This window comes from Verticillium dahliae, genomic scaffold (genome assembly GCF_000150675.1).
Source record: "Verticillium dahliae VdLs.17 supercont1.40 genomic scaffold, whole genome shotgun sequence".
Taxonomy (NCBI): Eukaryota; Fungi; Ascomycota; class Sordariomycetes; order Glomerellales; family Plectosphaerellaceae; genus Verticillium; species Verticillium dahliae.
Window position 1 is genome coordinate 14318 of NW_009276958.1, and position 25950 is coordinate 40267.

Genomic DNA, 25950 nt, shown 5'->3' on the forward strand with positions numbered 1-25950 from the left:
GAATGGACTGGCGCTTGTTGCGTCGTTTTTGGGTCTTCGCGGGCATCGAATAAAAAATACGGACGTATGACAGACGCGGGTAAAGGTGGTAAAAGCTCAATCACCCGAGTCAGTGCTGAGTGCTGCTGTTTCGGCGTGATCGTCTTTCGACCTCTCGTTCCCCGTTTCCTCGCAGCGCACACAAGAGGAGCAAAGTGGGTACTACGGCCCCAACGATTTTACTTGAGTGACGAGCTAACCATATGCTTGTTGACGCTCGCTGCTGCCGGTACATGCCTAAGGTACCTAGGTACCTACCTACCTACCTCCATGAGGTACCTGCCTTGCTTACCTGCCCAGGCAGGGCACTCAATAGTATCTACTCCTGAAAGCAGTGAAAAGAAGGCTGGCTCTTGCTTCCGCCAGCGTTCGATCCAACTTCCCCAAAAGGCAGGTTCAATGGAAAGTAGACAGGCTTGCAGGAGGAAGGCCCGCGGGCTCACTATACCGTGCAGCCGGACAGACGTGATTAGGGGCGAGTGCGTGAGGCGTTGAGGGGCTGCGGAGGACGAGGGGCAACTGCATGATGCCAGCCAGTGGGCTTGTCCTCTGTGAAGTCGTGGCTGCCCCCCTAATGCAGCCCGATAAGACCCCCAGTGGAGCTCCTTTCTTATCCTGTCCTCAATGAGCACAGGAACACAATGACCGGCAGGGGCAGTGGCAGGACCCGGCCACCCATCGGAGGCACCTTCCATTTTATGGGGAACACTGAGCACTACTGTAACTACCTTACAGTACATGGTACAAGTACAGCACACCCCCTCACCCGAGTTGCTCGTTCTGCCCACGCCCAAGACACCCATGGGCCCAGCCATGGCCTGTTGTCACAGGTCTCTAGACCTTCCCGCCGCCCTGTGAGCCCAGGCAGGCACTAACACGGCGGGACCCAAACAGCCACCTCGTGCGTCTGGCCCCTCCCTTCCGACCCTCCGCACCCACCCTGCCACCCCCTTCAGGTCAGGTACCTTACTTACCTCAGGGCCCCAACCACAAACCTCCGGGACCAGGCTTGGCTTGGTCTGGTCGCGCCGAGCGTGAGGACTGACCCAAAACGCTCTCTCGCCAGGCCATCATGGATAAGGGGGGGGGGGCCTCTTGACGGACTAAAATCCGGGAAAACGACGAATGAAGACGATCCCGACTGGTCGGATGGCTCTTCCTCTGTACTGCGAGCGACTCCTCAGACGCCGACTCGGATGCTTAACGAGCCAGATATTAACTGATAAAGTACCTTCCACCCAACCCCCAGTTCAACCCTTCACATCCTACCCCCTCCCATCCACCCACCATCTATCCCTCGCGCGCTCTTCAACCGGGGTATCGCTCCACCATTCCCCTCGCTCGTCCCCTGTCTTGGCCTGCCACCCGCTGCCCTACTCGTTGAATCGGTCAGGAGTGACCCCCCTGTCTATCGACTCCAACCCCTCCAAACCTTGCCGGACGCCAACTTGCCACTTTGCTCACTCTTTTAGTCCTGAGAGCTCGCCCTTCCTCTTGGCTTTCGAATCTTTTTGTATACCATTTTCTTTTTTTGCCAGCTGGACTGTCCATCGCCAACACACAAGACATACGCGGCAAACTCCCTATTCACGCCTCGATTGACATTGACATATCACGCTGCAACACGAGCGCACCGCCCCCACTCATTCACCATGGGTCTCAGCAGGAAAATCGACCGTGCCTTCCAATGGGCTGGGGAGAAGGTCGGCGGCGAAAAGACCGCTCATTCGGATGAGTTCAAGAACCTCGAGACCGAGATGACCCTGCGCCATGAGGGTAAGCAGCGTGCTTCGGCTCCCAGCTGCCGTAATCAACGCATACTGACCAAACTCGCAGGCATGGAGAAGCTCCAAAAGTCCACCAATGGATACGTCAAGTGGATTTCCCGCCGCGGCGAGGCTCCCGAGGACAAGGAGAAGGCTGTGCCCATTGGTTTCGTCGGACGCATGATGGTTACTCACGGCGAGGACTTTGAGCCAGACTCGGAGTTCGGCAACGGATTGATTGGTACGTTGACTTCTCGTCTGGTTCGTGGACCACTGCTGATATTTCAACAGCTGTTGGTCGTGCCAATGAGCGCATTGCCGAGACCCAGGAAGCCTATGCTGCGGAAGTCAACCAGAACTGGCTCGAGGCCATTGAGCGATCCCTCGCCATGATGAAGGAGTACCAGGTTCGTTCACACCTGTCTCGAGTTCATGGAGCATACCATGGTTAACATGCTTTCTCTCCAGGGCGCCCGCAAGAAGCACGAGTCCCGCCGTTTGGCCTACGATGCCAGTATCAGCAAGATGAACAAGGCCAAGCGTGACGATTACCGCATCGAGGAGGAGATGCGCTCCAACCGTGCCAAATTTGAGGAGAGCGGCGAGGATGTTATGCGCCGTATGCAGGACATCAAGGAAGCTGAGGCTGACAACGTTCGCGACCTCTCCAACTTCCTCGACGCCGAGCTCGAGTACCACGAGCGTTGCGCCGAGGAGCTGCGTCGGGTCAGACAGGCGTGGGCTACCAATGTCAGCCAGACGTCACCAAACCGTCTGGACCGCATCAGCTCAATTGAGCGCCGCCCGACAGGCCGCAGCCGTGCCAACACGGCGCGCTCCTTCAATGACTACGCCCCTCGCAACCAGATTTACGAGGAGCAAGAGCCTGAGCCAGAGGCGCAGCCCGTCCGCATGCCGTTCCGGTCTATGCGCTCCGAGCAGCGTTTCGCATCAACACCAGAGCCTCCCGCGCGCCCCTCATTTGGTCGCTCGCAGACCTTCCAGGGGCCAGCAAGTGAGCGTCGCGCATCCGCGATCCCTAGCATGCCCAGCATCAGCGCGCGCCCGACCACTCGCACCAACACCAACTCGCCCTACGCGCGTGAGGATGTGTTTGCTGATGACTACGACGAGAGCACGGCCAGCGGCAGCGGCAGTCCTGACTGGGGCGCTCGCAGCGCCAGCCCTGCCACGAGCATGGGGAGCCTTACACGAAGCACAAGCAACCTGGGCATCAAGAAGGCACCTCCTCCTCCCCCGCCCTGCCGCAGCAAGAAGCCGGCACCTCCCATCCCTCCTAAGCGCGCCTCTGAGGTGGGCTACTAGAGGGCATCTTCTTGGATACCCAATGTTGATTATTTATGATCCTTTCTTTGGTATGATAGAATGGGCTGGGATTGACCTTGCTCGGGAGCATGGCGTTTGGTGTCGCATGGGCGTCAGTCTTCCAGCTAGCATGTAGTTTTTCAAATATTGGGGCCTCGATCAACGACTGTTACCAATTTACGAACAATTGTTGACTATCGCTGTCTTGGAGCATGCCTCAAACTCTGCTGCACTGATCGTTGAACTACAGGCTGTTGATGAATGCGCCCCCAATTTTCTCTACGAAGAGTCCGCGTACATTGCGTCAACAACGGAGTAAAAATCAAACAAATGGTTCAGTTCGATGGAACAGCCTGTGTGCTCATCACGACGAAAGACGCGGTGGTGCAAGTGAAGCTTCGACAGTCATCTACCTACTGCACGTGATTGGACCCCACAGCTTATCGTCGGCTTATCTGAGAGCGAGTCAAGGGTTGGCAAAGGTGGAAGCTCCAACGTCGTCTTCAGTATCCAACCTCTGGTTAGCAACTAATACAGAACACTCTTTCTAGACCTGCTTTTCTATGATTCCCACTGTTTGAAGTTCACATTCACTGCCCGCCATCCAGCCATAATGGCGACAGAAGATGCGCGCTACCGGCTCTCCAGCCAGTTTCGCCTCTGGTCTTATCCATCACCCAAACTGGCCGACCTTCGCGAGAAGACAAACGCGCTCGCCGCGCAGCAGATCAGCACACGCCTGCGCGAAACGAAGCCCGAAGACCCGCTGCCCGAATTCCTGACTGCCGCCGAAGAAACTGTACTGCTCAAGTTCTTTACGGTCGAATTGATCCGCGCGGCCATCTTTTGCGACCTGCCGACCGAGATACGCGCCACCGCTGCCGTGTTCCTGAGGAGGTTCTACATAACGAATTCCGTCATGACGTATCCGCCGACGGATTTGTTGAAGACGTGTTTGTTCTTTGGGGGCAAGGCTGAGGGGTACTTTGCAAAGCTGTCAAAGTGAGTCTTGTCTTGTACCTCGGATACACCCAGCAACGGTCCTGCTTCGAGGTTGCTGACGGGACCAGGCTGGCAGACAAGTTCCCCAACACGACCGAGGAGGAGATTCTCGCCGGCGAGTTCCTCCTGTGTCAGGGCATTCGGTTCGCCTTTGACGTGCGACACCCTTTCCGCGGGCTCGAGGGCACGATTCTTGAATTGAGGCGGCACAGCGACATCAAGGTAAGGAGGGGGAAGTCCCGAGGTAGTCATGTCTTGCTGACCGCTGGTAGACCTCTCGAATCGATGCTGCCCATCAGAGAGCACGCGAGATCCTCAAGTTTAGTTCTCTTGTCACCGACGCCTACTTCCACTACACACCCAGTCAAATCATGCTGGCAGCTCTCTCTCTCGCCGACGAAGGGCTGTGCGATACGATTCTCGATGACACATTTGCAAAAGCGTCTGGCGATGCCTTGGAAGTTAAGGCCAAGCTCACGGCAGCGGTCCGTGCCTGCAAGGAACTGCTGTCCACAGAGCTGCCCGAAAGAATGCAGGACTACTGGGGAACGGTGAGGCCCCCTCGCGCCACAAGACGTGTGATGGTCCGCAGTTCGCTAACAGTATCAAGCCCGAGAGCATGAAATTGATACGACCGCTGGTTAAGAAACTCAAGAAGTGCAGGGACCCCGATCGCGCGGATCTCGTCGCCCTGCAGAAGGCGAGGCGGGAGGCAGCCGCCTCGGCGACGGCAAAGGAGAAGGAGGTGCGCAAGGGAAGCAAGCCTGGGCTGGATGGGGGCGCACTTGGCATGCCCCTTGGAGGACTTGACAGGGACACGAAACGGAGGAAAGTGACCGGGGACGATGTCTTCGGGGGCGCTCTGTGAAATAGGGAGGCTCTCTGTGAGCACAGGGAGAGCAAGAGGGGGGGACTAGTTGCTCGAGTCGTTGCGTCGTAAGCACTAGGAAGTGGCTGGGCAGGTGGTGAGGGAAAGGCGGGTTGTTCTTTGGCAGTCCACAGGCGTTGTCCGTGAGGGCGGAGGGGATTCGAGGGTGGACATTCAGTTCTCGACAGCTAATTCTGATACCCCTTATTTTTCTGGACTTTAGGGTAGGCATTGAGTTTGATGGACTGGATGATAGAGCAACTCGATCCGGCTTAAGGATTGTATATGTGGACGTTTGCTCCATCCAGACTTGCTAAACGCCCCGTGGCGAGAACTAAGACAATTGGAAGGCTGGGATGCCTTGCTCGGTCCGTCTACTCGGTCCTCGCGCGACGCAAACGAAGACGACATCACGGATGAGGACGAATCCCTATGTACAATGTGCCCCGGGTCGCTGTTGGTCATCGGACCAACCGAATGTCGCGACTAACAAAATCCCCGACTCTCACAAGCGGCTCGGCGCGGCACCTTAGTGGATGGGATGATGCTTCGGCCAGTAAACGCGATGAACCTCTACGACGAACGCAATCCTGGGTTCGATGACGCGTATGAGGGTGTCGACATTGCTATTTCTTCTTCCTATTCCACCCTGCCAAGCCTCGCGAGATGTTTCAGGACCTCCAAGGACTTCGAAGGCATCTTGGCAGAACCGCGCTGGGTGGCAATAACGACCGCTTACAGGTGATTTCGATGGCGAATTCCAAGAGATAGGCGGCGTAGCATCTCGCTGGTGCTGCACTAGAAAGATGAGCTTGTGCCTCGCCTTAAGCTCAAGCATGGCGCCGAGGCCAAACGACGGGGATACAACTTACTTTCCTTGGACGGCTTGAACGGACCTGACCACGCCAATGGCAGCATGCCATGCAAGCTAGGGTTGGCTTGGCTGAGCTGTGTGTTTCTCGAGCCGTCGCAAGCTGTCTGGGCTACGGCCAATCCAGATGAGGCGGTCATGCGGGGAAGTGCGAGTGGGTTGGGCCATTTGGATCGCGAGCTGCTCTGGCGTGGTTGTGCGAGTTGCGCTAAGGCCTGACTGACGACATTGACTTCGACTTGCACCATCAGCCGTGCAATCAGCCGGTCGAGAACGCGCAGCTCGGGACCGGGGCAACGAGCAATGGAAACCAGGTTTTTCCCGATGGCGCCCAGCCAGATCACAGGAGGACCAGTTTGAGCATTCTTGGAGGATTCATGAGGTCAATTGAGGTCGGCAAGCTTCGCCATGCCGCTTGACATGTCGTTTTGATATTCAATCAAACATTCCTATTGCCCCACTGATCCCGGAGCTCAGGCCGGAAAAGCCCCATGTTCGGCCCCGCCGTTTTCGGATGGTGGAGCTCAAGCTGCAGTGCAAGCTCAAGCACATCACGGCACTGCGAAGCACTGCACCTGGGCGGTCTTGCATCACCAAGCTACGGCCAAGCTGCTGGCGAGCTCGTTCCCCGCCCGATCACTGGCTTCAACCCTTGTCGACTTTAGTCAAAGATCGGCTTGGCGCAGCGGATGAGCGGCCGGCGCACCCAATCGACTACGACCTGTTGCCCGAACTGGCTACGCCGTCCTCCTCGCCATGCCATGACGACCGCGGGTTGTCGTGTCCTGTCGCAGCTAGCAAGACAGGATTCCTGCTTTGTTCTCGGGAACTCGATGGCGTGGCAAGACGCCTAGGCGAACCTTTTGTGTCCAAGCATTTTCCCTCGTGCTAGACGTATGCCTCCCTTAGACCACACCGAGCTGAGGATGCTCTGGCTTGTCTGGCGAGCTCAGCCGAAGCTTTTATAGCTGGACCACCCCCGTTGCATGTGTAGCGCCCCAGAGTTCCCATCTTACTGCCAGCTATCCAATTTGCCCATCACACATTCGCTCAATAGAAGCCATCATGCTGTACAAGAGCGTTCTCCCCTTGGCACTCGCCACCGGCGTCTTTGCACAGAGCGATACGCCTAGCCTGACGGAGGCTTTGGCGTCCCAGAATGACACCCTGTCATCCCTGACCAGTATGACTGCCTCATGTTCCTCCATCCTTGAACCAAAGGGCTAACAAGACTCAGCACTCATTGGTACCCTGCCTGACGAGGTTGTGCAGTCTCTCGGCGAGGCCCAGAACATTACCATCCTGGCACCCAGCAACGATGCGCTTGAAGCCTTCCTCAACAACACAGCTGCTTCCGCAGCCATTGCTGCCGATCCAGGCCTTATCCTCGCTGTTCTGCAGTACCACATTCTCAATGGAACTTACTACGCCTCCAACATTACTGGCGCCGACGGTCCTCTATTCGTCCCAACTCTGCTGACCAACGAGACGTATGCCAATGTCACTGGCGGCCAGCGCGTCGAGGTCATCCCACCTGAGGGTGATGACAGCGATGTCACCTTCTACTCGGGTCTCAAGGAGAACTCGACAGTCCAGCAGGCTGACCTCAACTTCACCGGTGGCACCATCCACATCATTGACCGTGTGCTCACTCTGCCCCTCAACATTAGCGACACCCTGCGCGCCGCCAACCTCACAGCTACTCTCGGTGCTGTTCAGCGTGCTGATGTCGGCGAGGCCCTTGGCGAGGCTCGCGACCTGACCGTCTTTGCTCCCGACAACTCGGCCTTCGCTGCCATTGCCAACCTAGTCGGCGGCGACAATGGACTGAACCAGTCCGCTCTCGCTAGCATTCTAGAGTACCACGTCGTCGCAGGCCAGGTCCTCTACAGTGACCTCATTGAGAACACCACCCTCGAGACCCTCGGTGGGGGCGAGCTTACGGTCTCCGTCGTCAACGGAAGCGTATTTGTCAACTCTGCCGAGGTCGTCGTCCAGGACGTGCTCATCAGCAACGGTGTCGTCCACGTTATCAATAAGTGAGTTTACCATGCTCTTGCTCTCTTCGAGCGCCCCCTGTTATCGCGGGCCCTCTCTAACCAGGTTCTCAGCGTCCTCAACCCGGACAACACCACCGCCACGCCCGACCCTTCGGCCTCGACCCCTGTTCCCGCCTTCACCGGCGCCAGCACGGTCTCGGGCGGCGCCAACCCCTTGACGTCGGGCGTCGAGGGCCCCACGTCCACCGCGCCCATCGCCACCGGCGCCAACCCTGGCGCCGAGGGCGGCGGCGGTACCAGCACCAGCACCGAGGGCGCGCCCATGCGCACTGCTGCCGTGGGTGTTGCTGCGCTATTCGGCGCTGGTGTTGTTGCCTTCAACAACATGTAACCGCGGCTGTCTACTGTGCCGCCGATCCGTTCCTTATCGTGCGCTTAGTCTTGGTGTGGGTGGTAATATCGGGGGTTTGTAATCAAGGTGGTCTGTAGCGGCGGCGACTGACGTCCAACGACGAGACGTGATACACGAGATGATAATTGAAGTTTTGTTTGTGCTTTGAACACACGCGATAATGGATGTATGCAACTTGACGAACGGGGAGCTCGAGGATTCCCGATGATCCCAGATTGGCGCTGGGTTCATCCAGCCGACCTTGGGAGTAGGTTGATCCGGGCTCATGACAGTCGAGACACTCCAGGCAGGCTGCAAGCTGGGATAAAGCCACTGCTGTCAGCATGTAGAAGGCAGAGGAGAGTGAATGCTCGAGCGTCGAGCTAACTGGTCTAGTGTTTGTCTCAGTTGGGGGCCATCCTTGTCGGCAATCGTCGATGGCGGGTCCCCAGGAGGATGGGCTTTCGCCTCGTCGGCTCAGGTAAGCAGACCATGGGTCTCGTCAACGGGGAATCAGATGGCGCCATGTTCAATGCGCCAAGTCTGAGATACGGTCGTCTGGAGGACAGAAAGAGAAAAGAGACAAGATTGTTGGGGCACATCTGCTCCATGATCAGGCCACCGAAAAGAAATGCCTACCTAAAGCACCTGTACCTTAGGACCTACGTAGGTACCTAAGCTGGGGGGTAGGCAAGCTTGGCAAGGGAGGCAGGCAGCCAGTGCCGTAGGACCCTTCTTGGCTTACTAAGTGGGTGTCTGAACCCCGCCCGAACCTGCACGTTGGGTCACATACCTAGGTAGGTATGTACATGTAGATAGGTACCTTGGAAGAAACCCCACCCACCCCAATCAGGACGATTCGATCCTTTGTATCTTTAGCTCTCGCTTCGTCGGCCACAGTCTCCTTCATCAACCTCGTCGGAACCCTTTTCACCATCTGCCATCCCAGTTCGTGTCGTTGTCAGCCATCAACACGGCTAGTTGCAGTGCGATCTGGGCTTGACCGCATCAATGTATCCTTGCTCGACGTTTCCAGTCTTGTCCGCCACGTACATCGACAGCAGTGACCATGTCTGAGTCGCGTCCTCGGCGTTTGCTGCGGGTCTCGAAAGCATGTGAGTGACTGACTGGACACTCCCTTCATGCCCCTCATGGTCACAGTGTCGTGACATGTCGCCGTCGGCAGTCGTATCGCGTTGATAGACGCGTCGACGATGACCTGGCTAACATACCCACCATAGGCGATTACTGCCATCATCGCAGGATCAAGTGTCGCGCCAGCCAAAGCGACCCTCATCGCTGTCAGAACTGCGCCGACTTTGATATCGAGTGTGAATCTTCGCGTCCGCTGAAGAGGGGCAAAGCAGCCGCTGCCAATCGAGCTGGCTGCCTCGCCCACGCCGCAACGCCCTCGCCGGCCGACTCGACGACAGAGCCTGTGTTGCAGCCTGGCCGCTATGGCACCTTGAATGGCCACCCGAATGGCCACCCGAATGGCCACCTGAATGGAGGAGCTGTGCGGCCGCTCCCGCTTCCACCCGTGTCCGCTTCATTGCTGAACGGCGCTGTGTCTCGCGACAGGAAGGACGCTTCGCTGAGTCCTGCCTGGAAAGCGTTCGCTCACGCATCGTCGCCTCTCGTACGGAAATTGCTGGCCGTCTACTTTGAGACGGTGTATCCCATGTGAGTTGCCACTCACCTCGTCCAACCGTCCAACTCGAGGTTGGACTTTACCCTGACAAATTGGTGCAGCTTTCCTCTCTTCGACCGCCCGAATGTTGACCGCAGGCTCTCAGCCGACGAGCAAATCCACAACCGCGGTTTCTTTTGCTCCGTCATGGCCGCCTGCGCGCTCGCCTCGGCTCGGGTGCGTGACGGTGCCCTCGTCTCTCTCGGCAGTCACACTCAGGAACTCCTCACCATGCCGCCTGAGACGTTCCTCTCCGCAGCCCAGGACACCCTACCAGGCGATTTGCTCCATTCGCAGGACTTTGACTTTCTTCGCGCGTGTGCCTTGCTGGCAATCGCAAGCATTCAGGACGGCAAGATCGATGCCATGCGCATGTACATCGGTCACTATTTCACCATGACGGCGACGTGGCAGTGGCATGACGAGGCAACCTGGCCCCCTGGCTTGTCACCTGTGGAACTTGAGGAACGTCGACGCTTGGTATGAAATTGACAAAGGCTTTCTCCTGCATGTGTAGTATGATCTACCGCTAATCATGTGCAGTACTGGTCCACCTACACTCTGGACATCTTCACTTCTATCGTGTGGGACGGCTGCATCCACTTTCAAGAGGCGCATGCCCGAGTTGCTTACCCCAGCGGCGACCAGCCTGAACCAGGTGTGCCGCGTCAGAGTCAGCCGTGGATACTCGGTTGGAACTTCACAACAGATCTCTACCGTATCCTTGAGCATGCCATCTGCAAGCTACGCACTCGGTCATCACGCTTCAATCTCTTTGCTGCCGGGCGGGCCCCTGATACAGCCGAGACAATCAAGCAGATCAACGACCAGATCAATGTCATGTACACTCACCTGCCAGCCAGCTTTAAGGACCTTCGCGCGGCTACAGGTCACTTGGAACATGACATCTTTGGTTTCCAGGCCGCAAACATCCAGGCCACGCTCGCTCTGCTTCGTATGGCTCTTCTCTCCCTAGAGAAGAACGTTGACCTCGACCAGAAGTGCTCCATCGCCAGCGATGTCTTGGGTATCTTTCACCAGGTGCCAAAAGCCTTCCAGAGAGCCATTAGCACGCCACTCATCTATCACATTGGAGGCATCGGCAACATCTTGGGATCAGTCATGGAGAGCCCCATGTCTGAGAGCTCGTACCAGCGCGTCCGCGATCTGCTCCTGTCCATGGCTGACCTCCTCGAGAGCCTCGAATCGTTCCATCATCAGCGCGCTGGTGCCGGACGCAGGCTTCGCGAACAAGTGGAACGCATTGACGCGTACATGGTCTCTCGACGCCAGATGGTTGTGAGTCAGCAGGTACCCCATGAGGTGCTGCCTATGGCATCGGCAAGCACCGAGAACCCACCGATTGGTCCCGACGGGATTTCCCCTCAGTTCCAGATCCCCGATGAGCTTTTGCAAAACTGGGATTGGTCGTTCAACATGTACCAGAGCCAGTTCCCGTTCTTTGGAGACCCTGGGTAATACGGGCGAAATTTTTATAGAGCTATATCATTCAGACTCGGCACTAGCCAGCCACGGCGCAGCCGCGCGACGCCCCCCTTCGCAGCGCGCCGCTGTGAATGCCAGCAAGACGGGGCCGACATGAGGATACCTGTAAAACAAGATGCCACCCAAGACGCACCAGCAGATGTCGGACAGGCTTTCGCGGAGAGCTTTCAACGCATTATTGACATGGAAACCTTACTGCAGACTGAAACACAACGCAAAGCGTTGCAGACGTGCAGTTGCATTGCCACGAAGAAATACATGTGGCAACAAAGGCTCAAAGCGGGTGTCCACGCAGGGTCGCGAAGCCACCGTCGCTTTAACTAGGGTATCACACGCTATCGTTCCGGTGGTTCGCAGCCTATCCAATGACTCGTTTTCAGGCGCCTTTTAGGATGGTCGCCCCCGAACTTTTGTCTCACGCCTTACACTTTTCTGTCGTTCTTTGTTCCGCGCTTAGCCCTCTTCCATCAAACCTGCAGCTTCTCGACCGACCCAGGAGGTCCAGGCTTGGATCCACTATCGCTTGCCGACAGCACTTGGTTATCATGATTGCCTCGCTCAGCCAATACATCGCCGTGGGCCATGTAGCTGCGTTCCATTTTCGTGTTGAAGATGCTGTTGGCTGCGAAGAGAGCATCGATTGATTCCAGTGAGCGTCCGGATGTTTCAGGGTAAACTGGGGAGCAGCATGTCTGGTCAGCAAGAAGCGCAGGGCTAGGTGATGGGGACTGAGTTAGAGTCACTTACAGAGGAAGACGACGGGGACCCAGAGCAGGTTAAGACCGGCGAACAAGAAGTATGTCCAGTTCTTCAAGACGCCAAACATGATCGGATTCACCAGCGTGGTCATGCCAACACCGACGGCCCAGCCCGTGATGCCGAATCCGTTCCCTTGGGCGCGCAAATCGGAGGACCAAATTTCCGTGGGGATCAAGAATGCGACGGTGCCCCACGTCGCGGCGTACGAGAGGTTGAAGAGAAAGAGCATGGCTACCGCGACTGGAGCGAACTGGGACGCTCGATCCGGATGAGCCCGTGAGCCCTCATAGAGGGCACCGGCGATGAGATTAACGGCAGAGAGAGCGAGAGCGCCGCCCATGAGGCAGGTCCTTCGGCCCAGGCGATCGACAATCTGGGCGCTGATAATTGTGCCCACGATGCCGACCGTGTTGAGGCCACCAGCCAGTCCGTTTTGCGTCAGCTCGGTGTAGCCAGCCTGCGACAGGAGAATGGGCGAGTAGGCAGTCACGGCCGTGATGCCCGTCCAGGAGGCCATGATCTGGAGGAACAGGCAGAGCCAGGCACGCTGTCCAAGGTTGTATCCTGGCTTAGGTCCGCGGCCGAACAGGATCTTGATGAACTCGATAGGTGAGCTCTTGGTGCTCTCCTCGGCAACAGTCCTGATCTCGAGGAATTCGCGTTCGACCAAGGGGCCGAAATTACCGCGAACGTGCTCGATGACTTCGCGGGCCTCATCGTATCTGCCGACGGAAGCGAGAAACCGGGGCGTGTCGGGCAATATCTTGATGCCCAGGAAGAGCAGCAGCGCTGGAAGACATTGAAAGGCCAATTGGAACCGCCATCGAATGTCCGAGTACCCGCCGTCAATAAAGGCGAGGCCAAAGGAGAGCCAGTAGGCTATTGAGATACCGAGATAATTAGCAATGAAGACGTAACCCAGAAAGCCGCCGCGGTGTTCCGCCGTTGACGTTTCGGACACCATGACGGGGGTGATGCCTGTGAGGGCGCCCGTGCCGATGCCCGTGATGACGCGAGCGACAATTATGAAGTTGCTGGACTGAGCAGCCGCCTGCAGAGCACCGCCGATTATGGCGAAAATGCAACCAATGAAGAGACTGAGAGCCTGTCAGCAGTGGCTTTCTTGCAGAGGAACGGAGTTTTTCACTACAAACATACCCGTTGATACGGCCAATGCGATCGGCAAGCCAACCACCAGCGAAACACCCCGCGATGCATCCCAGGTAGTATACGGAGACAATGCCGCCTTGGTGAAGCGTATCCGTGACAGTACCGTCTGGAAGTCCAATGCCAACCTCCTCGACGTACCGGGGTGAGGCATTGACGCCACCCATGACGCCCTGGTCATAGCCTTCAAAGAAGATGCTGATAACCGAAAAGGTCTGGATAGCGATATTCAGCTGTCTCGGCGACAGCCGCTTCCACCACGTGGTGTAGCCCATGGTTGAGGAGAGCTCGAGCAAAGCTCAAGACGGAAGATTAGAGCAAGATTGAGGAGTGAGGAACAGGTGACAGCCAAGAAGACCAATGGCCAGTCTTGTCGTGAGATAAGAGACCCGGTCGATGAGGAGATGCCTCTAGATCTAGCGCTTTTCACACTCCCAGGTCGTCTGGCAGCGCCCTCATATACATTCCAGGCCGGTATGTCCTCTAATGTGGTGTGCTCGGGCGTCTGTTGGGCCCTGCCGCGCCTTGGCTTACGTTCACCTACCTGGTCAACACCCTGCCTCGCCTGATGTGCGTTGCTGATGCCAGCCCCTGTGCCATCGGATGTTGAGGGATACTGAAACTGAACCCCAACGGCAGTGAGGTGCTTCAATGTGGTGTCGTCATGTACTTAATGTCTGTCGTTCCTCCACCACTCCGCAGTGTTCCCCGCCATGTTTAGTCTCCAGACTGTTTTTCCTCGGACCATAGGCTCCACCGCGTGCCTGGTGCTTGGGACAAATTTCTCCTTTCCTCACTTGTCAAAGGATTCTCTTTTCCCAGCGAGTCAGTAGAAGTTTGTATCCGCTTAGACGCTTAAGCGACGATTGACAGCTGCTGTATTTTTGCAATCGAGTGAACTTTATCCTCTTAAGCTTGTAGCCGCTTTGCCGCATCTTCGACTTCCATTTGCTTGAATTGAGACTCGGCGACGGTGGTGTGGTCATGCACGCGGTTCCGCTTGCATCATCCTTCTCGTCCAAACAACCGCCAGAATCTGCCCCGGATGTAGTGGTGAGACTGTGGCACAGCGGATCTTTCCGCGCTACGGTTATGACAGCTGCGGGGAAACACTTCGGGGGCTGGTTTTGTTTCCGAAGTCTGACAGACATCTGAACTCCGAAGTCCGGGTGGCCAAAGTATATAGGACTGCCCTTCCTGCAAGACAGCCTGTCGGACGATGGTCTCAAGGCACTCCCATCGATTGGCCAATGCATCTTCGACATTTGCACTTCTGCCTCTCATCATGCCTGGAGCGACGAATGGGTATGGACATAGCAATGGCCATGCGAACGGGCATATAGTCGCTGACAGCCACGACAAGGCTGAAGGCCAGCCCTTGGACCTGACTGTTCTGGGAATGAATAGCGGAACCTCCATGGTGAGTCTCAGATCTCTGATCGTCACGTTCCATTTGGTCCAAAGATCAGCTCATTGGTTTTTGTTCCCGAGCGCCCCGAGAGACGCTCTTGGCACCCCACGACAAGCGGAGAACATTGCACCCCTGCTGCTTGCTGCTGGACGGCTAGATCTCGCATCGATTCAGCCCTACACAGTAGGACTGCACTGACACGCTGTATAGGACGGCATCGACTGCGCGCTCTGTCGATTCCGTCAGGAGACGCCCGAGTCACCCGTGCACTTCTCCCTTCTGAAATATGGCGAGACGCCCATGGATCCCAAGATCAAAAAGCGCGTGCTCAACATAATCAAGCACGATCGCACATCCGCCTCGGAACTATCCGAAGTCAACGTCCTGCTCGGCGAGGTGTTTGCCGTGGCGGCCGAGAAGTTTTGCGAGGACAACAACGTCGATATGAAGTCGCTCGACGCCATCGGCTCTCATGGGCAGACCATCTGGCTCGCCAGCATGCCACAGAATGGCGTTCCAAAATCGGCTCTTACCATGGCCGAAGGCACCATTATCGCGGCCCGTACCGGTGTCACTACCGTGACTGACTTTCGCGTTTCTGATCAGTCGGCCGGTCGTCAGGGCGCCCCGCTGATCGCCTTCTTCGATGCGCTGCTTCTGCACCACCCGAGAAAGCTGAGGGCGTGTCAGAACATTGGCGGCATCGCCAACGTGTGCTTCATCCCACCCGAGGGACCTGAGCACGCCTTTGACTTTGATACTGGGCCGGGAAATGCCCTCATTGACGCTGTGGTCAGACATTACACGGCGGGCGCGATGGAGTATGACCGCGACGGTGAGATGGGGAAGCGCGGAACTGTATGCCAGCCTCTCGTCGATGATTTCCTTAAGTCCATACCGTACTTCTCGTGGGATCCGCCCAAGACGACGGGACGGGAGGTCTTCCGTGACACGCTGGCAGATGATTTGATCCGTGACGCCGAGGCACTCGGCCTGTCTCCGGATGATGTTGTCGCGACGGTCACGAGGATCACGTCACAGGCCATTGTTGACCACTGGCGACGGTACCAGCCCGGTGGGCGCCAGGTGGACGAAGTCTTCATGTGCGGCGGTGGCGCGTATAACCCCAACATTACGGACTATATGAAGGAGCAGCTGCCTGGTGTCAAGATGTTCATGCTCGATGACGCGGGCATCCCTGGCGGTGCGAAGGAGGCCGTCACATTTGCCTGGCAGGGCATGGAGGCCATTGTTGGGCGGAGCATCCCTGTGCCTGACCGTGTGGAGACGAGAAGACCATATGTTCTGGGCAAGGTGAACCCTGGTGAGAATTACCGCAAGGTCATGAGCAAGGGCATGGCGTTTGGAGCTGGGCGGGAGGAGCTGTCGTGGGTGACTGCGATGGTCAACCATGTGGACGGCAAGGTATTTGATAATCAGTGGTGATGAATTATGACCCGTGATAGCGATAACTTCATCTACGGCCGTCTTATCTCATTTAGGGTATCGTATCAATTTACATGGCAGTGCTGGGCGAGAACGTTTTTGAAATTAGAGGAAGAGAGCGTTCGACAGCTATCTACTTTTCGAACGACAGCAGGTTTTTAAAATAAAGTGTCGTTCCCTTGATCAAATAAGTTATGGTCGATGGATAGACTAAGTATGGCTCTGACCAATTCCTTGTTACCAGTCTACGGCTTCAAACCAAGGTATTGATGTATGAGCCTACTCCTTCGTAAATCGTCCAAGAATGCGAGAAGAGCCAGTAGCAACTCTTTCAACCTGATATATCATGTGCTGGTAAATAATCAGCGGTACACACACAGTGATGGAGGAATTTCTAAACGCTATTACTCAGTTGCATATTTCCTCGAGTAGTGAAGCGTTTCCAGATGCTGATATCTGCGTAATGAACTTGAGACAAGAGGTTCTACCTCTGGAGACAAGAGGTTCTACCACTGGAGACAAGAGGTAGAACAAGAGGTTCTACCTCTATTATATCCGATGGCCTCCAAGCTTCTACTCACATTAAATCTATGTGATATCATACCTTGGAAGTAATTGACATGATGGAGTATGGACCTCTCAAGTCAACGACGAGGCCACTAAGAGCCAACGCAAATACAGTTGCTCAATCTATGACCTACAAATACCCAAAGTACAACCAAAACTTTCAGTATCGAATGAACTGCCTATGTCTGCCATGAAATATCAATCGCCGGCCCGTATCAAAACGGCTTATAGCATTGTCTCTGTCTGACGGGTCGTCAGGGGCCAAAGTCACCCACAACGAAGAGGATGAAGTCGTTCTGTGGCTTGGCCCGCAGGTCAACAGTGCCCTCTGATGTCGTCATATTTGCGAGTGTCGAGCGCCCACAATCCACTCAAGGGTGCGGGTCTGGAGGAACGCTGTTACGCGGACAAACTTGACGTAAACCAACGTCTCGCCAAGTCTCATCGCAATTCGGCTTGACCTGCCAGCATTATGACGATCCCGAAAAGCCTCGATATCAGGCTGTTGGCCCAAGACGCATGGTCTCTAAACGGAACCAACCGGCGCCATCCTACTTGAACCAGGCATGCGAGTACTTGATTCGCAATAGCACAGCTCAAGCAAGTGTACGACTCATTCTGACCGGCATCACTTAGCCAGGGTTATTGGACCTCCCTGGATGGTGGCACAATCGGTTAAAACCTTAACATTTGTCGAGGAATCTATGACAAAGAAGGCGCTGCACTTCCGACGTTGCCACGGATATGCTCAGCGACCGCACTCATCGGCAGCCAGGAACCCCAAGCGAACGATCTCGGTTGTGATGCTTGGGATTATAACTAATTACGTGACTAAATGGTGCACACCATAGGCGAGCCGAGGTGCTCGCCTTGCTACTGGTACTGTCTTTCGGGATAATCGGATAGCCGGAGCATCAGCCGTCAGATTTGTTCGCTCCCTTCTACATGATCCCTTCAGAATCGGCGGAGCAAGTCGCACTTGCGAGGGAGACGGCAACATGCGAAGCGCCTCCGCTGAAATCTTCCTCCTCGGACTCGACCCGGAGCGAGGAACATTGTGCGGGCGCTAGTTCGGATGGTAATGTTTCGGTCCTCGTCGCACGAATGTCAGTCACGCAGCCATCTCCAACATATACCCCCTAGAACGACATATCGACAACCACGTTCACGAGTCGAAACCGCAGCAATGGCGTCTTTCAAGTAGATGCGCCTGACAATTGTCTCCAGGCGGAGCTGTAACCCGGCATCTCAAGCCGATTGTTGCGTAATGCTTGACAGGCCTGATATCTGTTCTGACTCGGCCCACAGGCTATCGTTGAGATTATCTGCTAGGGAATGCTGTTGCTGTACGGCTGAAGCATACAATCAACGGAAACTTTTGAGAATGGTCATTGCAACGTCCGAGGCCGGGCCTGAGGGAAATTTCCGCAACCTTGCCGAGCTAAGGATGCAACCAAAATGCCGTTCTCGCGTGCGCCTCGAGAGGGCGCAGGGTGGCTCGCCCGCAGAATGATGCCTCCAGAAGTACATCTCCCACGTAATGCTGGCTCGCGGCTGGCTCGCAGACGGTCTTGAGTATCGATAATGCGCGATTCAGTTCGCCGATTTGCGCCGATACTGAGGTTACTCATTTGCCTGCGTCAAAAGCTTGTTTCCCCAGACGGAGTTTCAATGCTGAGATGCCGTTGACACATGAAAACCCAACTCAAAGAGGGCCTTGTCAAGCCATGAGGTGTGGTTATCAAGCGGCGCGAATGACCTGAAGTCTAGACCGCAGGGAGTTGGCCGGAGCGTTCCTGAGGCGCGAGTCAGCCACGAGCGTGGTGTTGCTATAGTGAAGCCGGCGAGCCGAAGATACGAAATGGGCGGGGGAGAAATCAGCGACAGGCGATTGACAAAGGAATTGTCGGAGTCGCGCCAGAGAGAGGACGACGAAGGAAGCAAGAAGCGGAAGCCCGTTTTCTCTGCCCAATGATGATGTATCTGATCAAATGCCCTCGCTGAGCAACGAGGGGCAAGACGGCGTGGCACGATTGTGGTCCGAGGATGCGGCGCGGTCAAACAAGATGTTCAGGTTCAGCTCGTGACCGAAGCTAGAGCAATCGTTGACAACAGGAAACGACACGTGATAGCGCCTCGAGGCTCAGCTCCAACCAGCTGCCCTCCTGGCTCTTGGTCAGCACACCCGGACAGAACAGGGGCTGGCCAGGGGCGAGTCACGGATTCAGGCCCACGGCGGTGCCAGATCCAAAAAAGAAGGTTAATAGGCGGCGGCCTCTCTAGCCCCGGATTCGAGTCTTGGCGCGTCAAACAGAACGAACCTGTGGCTGTTTGCCGTTGTTTTGTTGGTTCTGTGGCTACCTCGATCTGATGTCAAGATTCGTTGGGCGTCGGCCGCATTGTCTCTGGTGGTGATGGTGGGAGTCAGTCAGACGGAATGCATGGGCCGCTGCCAGCCGATCGGCAGCAGGAGGCTTAAGGACGACAAGGAAAAGAAAGCCTCCGAACAGTCGGGATCATGGAGGGCACCAAGTCGGACGAAAGAGAGCCCATCGACTGCCAGTGGCGTCGCTGAGTTGAGACGGTGTCCTCAGATGGGAGGAGCTATCTGTCCGTGAGAGGAACGTGTGAGGGAGCGGCGCCAACACCACCAAAATCAGACGATTTGCTAAGAACACCACCACAGCATGAGCCAGCGGCCGCTAACGAAGAGGAGCCTTGGGTGGATCTGTAGGCCTGCGGGCGGCGCACGGCTGGAAGCCTTCGAGAAGCCTGACGGTGTGGGGAAGCCATGTCGTCGACGAATGGTCGTGATGCTATCCAATCTTAGGGCCAGTAGCGGCGTGCGGCGCAAATCCTCAGCACTGTCTCTCGCCTCCCTGCCCGCCTTGTCGGACAGCTGAAGCTCATTGGAAGTGTCGAGGTACTCGCGTCGTCGAGGCAAAAGCCAAAGTGTGAGGCAGAAACCAGTCATGCCATCGACGAACAGCATCGGCGACACCGTTCGAAACAACTTTGCCCAACCAACCACACGAAGCTGTCAAGCTTATCTAGAGTTCCAATCGACGTGGGCAGCGTTCACCTGGTTCATGCAGTATCACCTCATCGCCCTCGTCCCAGGGCTGTCTTCATCGCAAGGTCTCGAATACTGTGACCAGTCATGGGCCAAGCTGGAGGGGCACAGGATAGCAAGAAAAAGAACCTTTCAGCCTGTCAGCGTCAGCATTGGTTATCAAGTGACAGTCACAGAGGACAGAAGCACGAATCGCAGTCACGAAACGCCAAGGTAATGTAGCTTTCCCCCAGTGCGCAAGATAGAGACACGACGCGAGACACGCCAGCACTGACCCCCCCCCCTCCCCTCCCCTCCCTGCTCTCGGAGATTGAGCCCGAACAGGCCATCGCGCAACCCCCCTCTTCGCCTTCCGAACCAGACGCCAATTACGGGGTCGTGAGTCGCAAACGGAAGGAGACAAGGTATCTTGGCTGTGGCAAGACCCCCAGCGATCCATCTGGATGCGCTAGCGAAACGATCGGAGGGGTAAGGGTGAGATGGGCAAATGCTCACCATGGGCCCATCACAGCGACGACAGCGCGGCTCATTTGGCTTTGACGATGCGGCGAAGTCGCTAAGCACCTGCTGTTCTCGAGCTCGCTCGTGTCGCCGCCAACCTCGAATTCCAAGAATCGAAATAGCGCCCCGCGGCGTCGCTGGCGCGCGCTGTACTAGGCATCCAAGGACCACCCTAAGGCAGGATGAGAGGGCATGGCGATACGTGCATGGATGACCCGTCAATTGAAACCTTATTGAAGCACTTACTGTACCTACCTGCCTGTATTCGGCACGATGGCCAACACGAGACGAAAGGGGACCCGGCCGCTTTTCCTGCAGACTGACTCCTACTCCGGTGCAGGCCCTAGAAGCTATTCCTATCGCCGCCCGCCGTGCCGGGCCCGAGGATTGATTCTGGGCCCCAGCGGGCGCGTCGCGGTACTTGAGCAATCTCCTATCCTGGCCAGGCGGCTCGGGCGATGAGCGACGTCGAGAACGCGTCTATCTCACATGCTTCGGGAAGTTTGCGAATGAGCTTCATCGATCCGCGCTCTCCCCGAGACTCCATGCGGTGCCCCGCCAGGGCTGACGAGGTCAGGGGCGGTATGTACTCATCTTTGTGCGTGTGTGTGTGTGTGTACGTGAGTGTGTGTCAACGACAAGAAGCTTTCGATTGTCAGCTGGGCGAGGCTGGGGCCGCCTTGTGCACCACCTTGACCACTCCCCCCCTGCCTACTCGGATGGACAAGTTTCGTCGATCAATCAATGGCCGTGGTTTGTTTTCGAAGGTCACAAGCGGACAATGATCAGAGTGGTCTCGAAGTAGGAGGCACGAATTGACGCCACCACTACCAGGGCGGGAGAGCCCGCGGGTCTGGGGTCGGGCCAATGATGCCTTCGGGTCCCTGTCATCTTGTACGTAAGGTTGGTCATCGCGAGACCTGTCTCGCACGGTTTCAGCTGTTTTCATGACCACGCAATACGCACTCCGCATTTTAGACCACCACGCGATTCCGTAAGAACAACGAGGAATGGATCGTGCGGAGGAATAAGGTAGGACCTGGTTGTCTGGAAAGTCTGGGGATGAACGGATGGGGCCGGATGCGAAAAGATGGGGGCAATGGGCATGACCGAACAAGACGCAAGAACCGTCGTGATCGCATCACGCTTGTGGTTCTGTGGTGGCAAGCCATTATGCACTTGGGAAGATCGTCTGGCACAAGGAACCCTGATCGAACAAGAGAGGTACGTACCATAGGGTAGGTAACTTGGGTTGGGATGGGGAGAGGCATAGCAACGGAAAGGGCGAAGGGGGAGGACTGATGTGACAAGGCTGCTAAGGACTTGCCCGGGATGATGCACTACCTGATGATTGAGGCAATGGGCATACAATCAGTAGGGGGCCAAAAGCCTCCTCCCCGAAGGAGCCGAACTGTTGGAGGGTCGTCCACCCAGAGAAAGCACCCCCCTAAGAGGCAAATCATACCACATCGCCCAACGGCCACCAGTCTTCGTTACGATACGCGGGTACCGGTAGGACGCACACACTCGTCACTACCTAGGTAGGTACCTAGGTACCTTAGGTAGGTAAACTTGGGTCCGTGATCAGCAGCTTGGCCCTCCATCCCACATGGAAAAGTCGAGAAAAAAAAAAGCCAAGCTCGGGCAGCTGCAAACGCACGACCAACGGCTGATGAATGAGTAGTCTGCAGGATGCGCGAGTGGCGACAGGCTTGAGATGGTTTGCTTAACCTTGCATTCTCCCGAATGCGGCATCATTCATGCACGAAAAATGAGAGGACGAGGACGCGGACGAGACGAGACGAGACGAGATGACCATGGGAATGAGAGCCCCCGTAAGCCTGCAGCACAGCACTCCTCATGATCGTTTCGGCGTCTTGTGGGTAGTTTGGGGGCCTGAGGAATGCGGGATGCATGCCAGCAGCCGTTGAGGTCATGCCGTTTGTTGTGGCACACCTGCCTGAACCTACCCAGTGTCACTTGTTCGCCAAAAAGATCCAAGCATGGGCAGAGGCAAGAAATAGAAGTCAGCCACCAAGCCACATGGCCGTTGAAGGCACCACCTACCTACCTATGTTAGGTATGTGGTTTGGGATATCTACCTTAGCTGCTAAGATAGGATAGGATCGGCTGAGGGGGAGCGACGACCTGACGCCAAAGTGAGGGGTGTCGTGAAGGGAGAGGGGGGGAAAAGGCAAATCAGTTCAGTATGAATGGCGAATGATACCAGAGATGCACCGATGGCGATGTGCGCAACCGAGCCACTCGACGAGTCGCTGAGGCCTGCCAGAGATTGGGAAATGGGGCATAGAGTCGCACAGGTGCTCAATCCCAGCCTTGGCATCAGCAAGCCCCAACGAATCAATCGCCGTCCCATGGGCGATAGGCGGCTCCGTTATCTGCGTGGGGAAAGCATGCCCCTCCACGCCTGGCCAATTAAAGTCGCGTCGCGGCAGAGGGCCGGGCAACTGCAAGGCAGTCAGAGTTACCTGGGTGGACTGCAGACTGACAAGGAATTCAGTGGCAGTTGAAAGGGGAGGGGGTGCGTAAGAGGCAAAAGCCCAGCAAGACCAGGCCAGAGCAACTGGGTGGTGTTGGTAAGGTGGTAAGGTGGCCTGGGTGGGTACCTTAGGTAGCCAAGACTCCGGAAGCAGGTGCTGGTTGGTGGTGGGCCGTGTAGCAGCTAATCACTTGGCGGCAGCTCCAGCCAATTTCGACCGCGCTCGCACCTGCCCTTTCTGGAAAGCAGCTCCTAGGCATACAGGCTGTGGGGCCCAGGCTGCGCGACTCTGCGCCTGCCGTTGTTGTCGGGTGGATCGATCGAGCTGGGGCCGGACCCTTCTCGAGGGCTTGGGCGACAGGGATACGAGGACGAGCCAAGTCTCGAGCCGGTGCCGGGATGGGAAGGAGCACCTGCCAATGCAGGGTTGATGTTGGGGCACCTCTCGCTTGCCGCACTGGTGCACGTCGCAGCTGCCCCTCCCACAGGAACCAGGACCGAGTGGGTGTTCTGCCCAGCCCAACTGGCAAAGCAGACAGGTCACCACTGGCTAGAGGACCCACTAAGTAAGGTGCTCTTGGTGCTGTGTTTGGGTGGGCTGGGGGCACCTGGGGGATAAGGGGAGCCAGGGTGAGCACCCCCTAGTGAGCCAATCAGCGCCACGCCCCTGATACGGCGACACTGGAATCCTTCCATGCATGGAAGGCGGCCGGACGCAGCCAGCGACCAAGTAGCTCCCATTGTTGCACTGTACCTTCCCGGCGTGTTCTTGCCTTCGGCTGCCCCCCCCCCGGTCTTCGACCTAGACCCAAGACCAGGAGCGGGAGCAGCACCAGCAATCCCAGGAGTCGCGGCAGCAGCAAGAGCAGACGGATGTTCGCACCTGCACTTTCATAAAAGACTGCCCTTCCGCCTCTCTCGTCACCTCTCTTCTTTCCCCCCCCCTCAGCCCAGCTCTGTCCTCCCTTCTTCGGCCCTGAGGTGCATTCCTTCTTTCAACCCTCACCAAATCACCAACCCCAAGCTCAACACCGACTGAGCGCAACAATGTCGATGAAGGAGACCGCCCTCGGCGTGGCCACGGCCGCGCCCCCCACCGTCGATGACCCCATGGGTCTCGACGCCGACAAGCTCGAGAGCAATCGCCCTTACGCCGGCGACGGCAACGTCCCCAAGGATTTCCGTGAGCAGGACTTCATGACCCGTAACGGTCTCAACCTCCGCTCCTTCACTCGCCGTATGTACAGACCTCCTCCGCCGGCCTCGGGCCGCTTCTCCCACTCGGCCTACGTTCCCACCCTCCGCTGTTTGAGACCTCGAACCCCGACTGACACAACGCCTAGGTGACTTCGGTACCGGCGACGTCGAGCTCGATCGCTCCATGAAGACCCGTCACTTGCACATGATTGCCATCGGCGGTTCCATCGGTGCTGGTTTCTTCGTCGGCTCCGGTAGCGCCTTTGTTAAGGGTGGTCCCGGTTCTGTCCTCATCTGCTTCTCCATCGCCGGTGTCATGATCTTCAACGTCATCCACGCCCTCGGCGAGCTCGCTGTTATGTACCCTGTCTCTGGTGGTTTCTACACTCTGTCTACCCGCTTCATCGATCCTTCTTGGGGTTTCGCCATGGGCTGGAACTACGTAAGTTCTTCGTGCTTCAATTGTCTGTTGATACATTTTGACTAAACGCCTTGCGCCAGGTCTTCCAATGGTTGATTGTCCTGCCTCTCGAACTTACTGTCTGCTCTTTCACCGTCAAGTACTGGAATAAGGAAATTAGCGACGCTGTCTGGATCACTGTTTTCTGGGTTGTTATCATCATCGTCAACATCTTCGGCACTCTGGGTTACGCTGAGGAGGAGTTCTGGAGCTCTTGCTTCAAGCTCGCCGCCATCGTCATCTTCATGATCGTTGCTGTCGTTCTCATCTGCGGTGGTGGTCCCAAGGGCTACAAGTTTGACGAGTACCACGGCGACATCTACTGGCGCGATCCTGGTGCGTTCCAGAACGGCTTCAAGGGCTTCTGCTCCGTTTTCGTCACTGCCGCCTTCTCCTACGCCGGCTCTGAGCTTGTCGGTCTCGCCGCCGCCGAGTCTGAGAACCCTGCCAGAGCCCTTCCTGGTGCCGTCAAGCAGGTCTTCTGGCGTATTACCCTCTTCTACATTGTCGGTCTCACCCTCGTCGGTCTTCTCGTCTCCTCGCGCGACGAGCGTCTCCTCAACGCCAAGAACCCCTACGCTGAGGGCACTTCTCCCTTCGTCCTGGCCGCCAAGGATGCCGGTCTTAAGGGTTACGATTCGTTCATGAACGTTGTCATCTGCATCTCTGTCGTCTCTATCGGTGTTTCTTGCGTCTATGGCGGCTCGCGTACCCTGTCCGCGCTCGCTCACACCGGTTACGCCCCTAAGATCTTCACCTACGTTGACAAGTCGGGCCGTCCCCTTGTGTCTGTTCTCTTCCTCCTCGCCTGGGGTGGCCTTGCCTACATTGTCCTCGGCGCCCACGGCTCCGTCGTCTTTGACTGGCTCCTTGCCCTTTCCGCCCTGGCCGCTCTCTTCACCTGGGGTTCCATCTGCCTGGTACGTTCTGCCTCCCGCTATTCAGTCATTTGTTCCAACGCTAACACCTCCCAGTGCCACATTCGTTTCCGCACTGCCTGGAAGAGGCAGGGTCGCTCGCTCGACCAGATCCCCTTCCACGCTGCTGGTGGTGTCTACGGCTCGTACATGGGTCTCACTCTCTGCGCTGTCATCCTGATTGCCCAGATCTTCGTTGCCATCATGCCCTACGGCCAGTCCGGCCCCGGCACTGCTGAGGACTTCTTCATGTCCTGCCTTGCCATTCCCGTCGTCCTCGTCTTCTGGGCCTGCGGTTACTTCTGGAAGCGCACTGGTTGGCTCACCATTGACCAGATCGATCTCGATGCTGGTCTCCGTGAGCACAACTGGGAGGAGATCAACGCCCACCGTGCCCGCGTCGCCGCCATGCCTGCTTGGCGCCGCGCCCTCACTCGCGTCTTCTAAGCGCGTGTTCTTTTCTTTGATATCAAGGGGTGTTACACGGAGGAGG

The 25950-nt window shown here is 56.7% G+C and overlaps 7 protein-coding genes across 7 annotated transcripts; 6 read left to right on the forward strand and 1 right to left on the reverse strand.

The window, feature by feature from the left end:
- Window positions 1-1691: 1691 nt before the first annotated feature.
- Window positions 1692-3131, forward strand: VDAG_10454 (BAR domain-containing protein; the record flags this gene model as incomplete). The annotated part of the gene is made up of 4 exons (XM_009659659.1): window positions 1692-1815; window positions 1876-2046; window positions 2097-2212; window positions 2274-3131. The coding sequence occupies 4 exons, from the start codon at window positions 1692-1694 to the stop codon at window positions 3129-3131; spliced, it is 1269 nt and encodes a 422-aa protein (XP_009657954.1).
- A 613-nt stretch (window positions 3132-3744) lies between these two features.
- On the forward strand, window positions 3745-5001 carry VDAG_10455 (cyclin mcs2; the record flags this gene model as incomplete). The annotated part of the gene is made up of 4 exons (XM_009659660.1): window positions 3745-4133; window positions 4202-4355; window positions 4406-4684; window positions 4744-5001. The coding sequence occupies 4 exons, from the start codon at window positions 3745-3747 to the stop codon at window positions 4999-5001; spliced, it is 1080 nt and encodes a 359-aa protein (XP_009657955.1).
- Window positions 5002-6871: 1870 nt separating this feature from the next.
- Window positions 6872-8531, forward strand: VDAG_10456 (uncharacterized protein). Its single transcript, XM_009659661.1, has 3 exons — window positions 6872-7055; window positions 7110-7911; window positions 7984-8531. Exons 1-3 carry the CDS (start codon window positions 6938-6940, stop codon window positions 8261-8263), a joined length of 1200 nt encoding a protein of 399 aa, XP_009657956.1. The 5' UTR covers window positions 6872-6937; the 3' UTR covers window positions 8264-8531.
- Window positions 8532-9332: 801 nt separating this feature from the next.
- VDAG_10457 (uncharacterized protein) lies at window positions 9333-11432 on the forward strand (the record flags this gene model as incomplete). Its single annotated transcript, XM_009659662.1, has 4 exons — window positions 9333-9378; window positions 9505-9946; window positions 10016-10433; window positions 10497-11432. The coding sequence occupies 4 exons, from the start codon at window positions 9333-9335 to the stop codon at window positions 11430-11432; spliced, it is 1842 nt and encodes a 613-aa protein (XP_009657957.1).
- Window positions 11433-11926: 494 nt separating this feature from the next.
- Window positions 11927-13660, reverse strand: VDAG_10458 (sugar transporter STL1; the record flags this gene model as incomplete). The annotated part of the gene is made up of 3 exons (XM_009659663.1): window positions 11927-12135; window positions 12207-13315; window positions 13377-13660. 3 exons carry the CDS (start codon window positions 13658-13660, stop codon window positions 11927-11929), a joined length of 1602 nt encoding a protein of 533 aa, XP_009657958.1.
- A 1436-nt stretch (window positions 13661-15096) lies between these two features.
- On the forward strand, window positions 15097-16242 carry VDAG_10459 (anhydro-N-acetylmuramic acid kinase; the record flags this gene model as incomplete). Its single annotated transcript, XM_009659664.1, has 1 exon — window positions 15097-16242. The coding sequence occupies one exon, from the start codon at window positions 15097-15099 to the stop codon at window positions 16240-16242; it is 1146 nt and encodes a 381-aa protein (XP_009657959.1).
- A 7688-nt stretch (window positions 16243-23930) lies between these two features.
- On the forward strand, window positions 23931-25950 carry VDAG_10460 (amino-acid permease inda1; the record flags this gene model as incomplete). Its single annotated transcript, XM_009659665.1, has 4 exons — window positions 23931-24120; window positions 24227-24522; window positions 24582-25460; window positions 25515-25950. The coding sequence occupies 4 exons, from the start codon at window positions 23931-23933 to the stop codon at window positions 25902-25904; spliced, it is 1755 nt and encodes a 584-aa protein (XP_009657960.1). The 3' UTR covers window positions 25905-25950.

Bases quoted from the DNA above. Each gene is read 5' to 3' on its own strand.
- VDAG_10456 (XM_009659661.1), top strand. From the start codon at position 6,938: ATGCTGTACAAGAGCGTTCTCCCCTTGGCACTCGCCACCGGCGTCTTT. The intron at 7,056-7,109 runs GTATGACTGCCT...AACAAGACTCAG, and splicing joins CACCCTGTCATCCCTGACCA to CACTCATTGGTACCCTGCCT. The intron at 7,912-7,983 runs GTGAGTTTACCA...CCAGGTTCTCAG, and splicing joins GTCGTCCACGTTATCAATAA to CGTCCTCAACCCGGACAACA.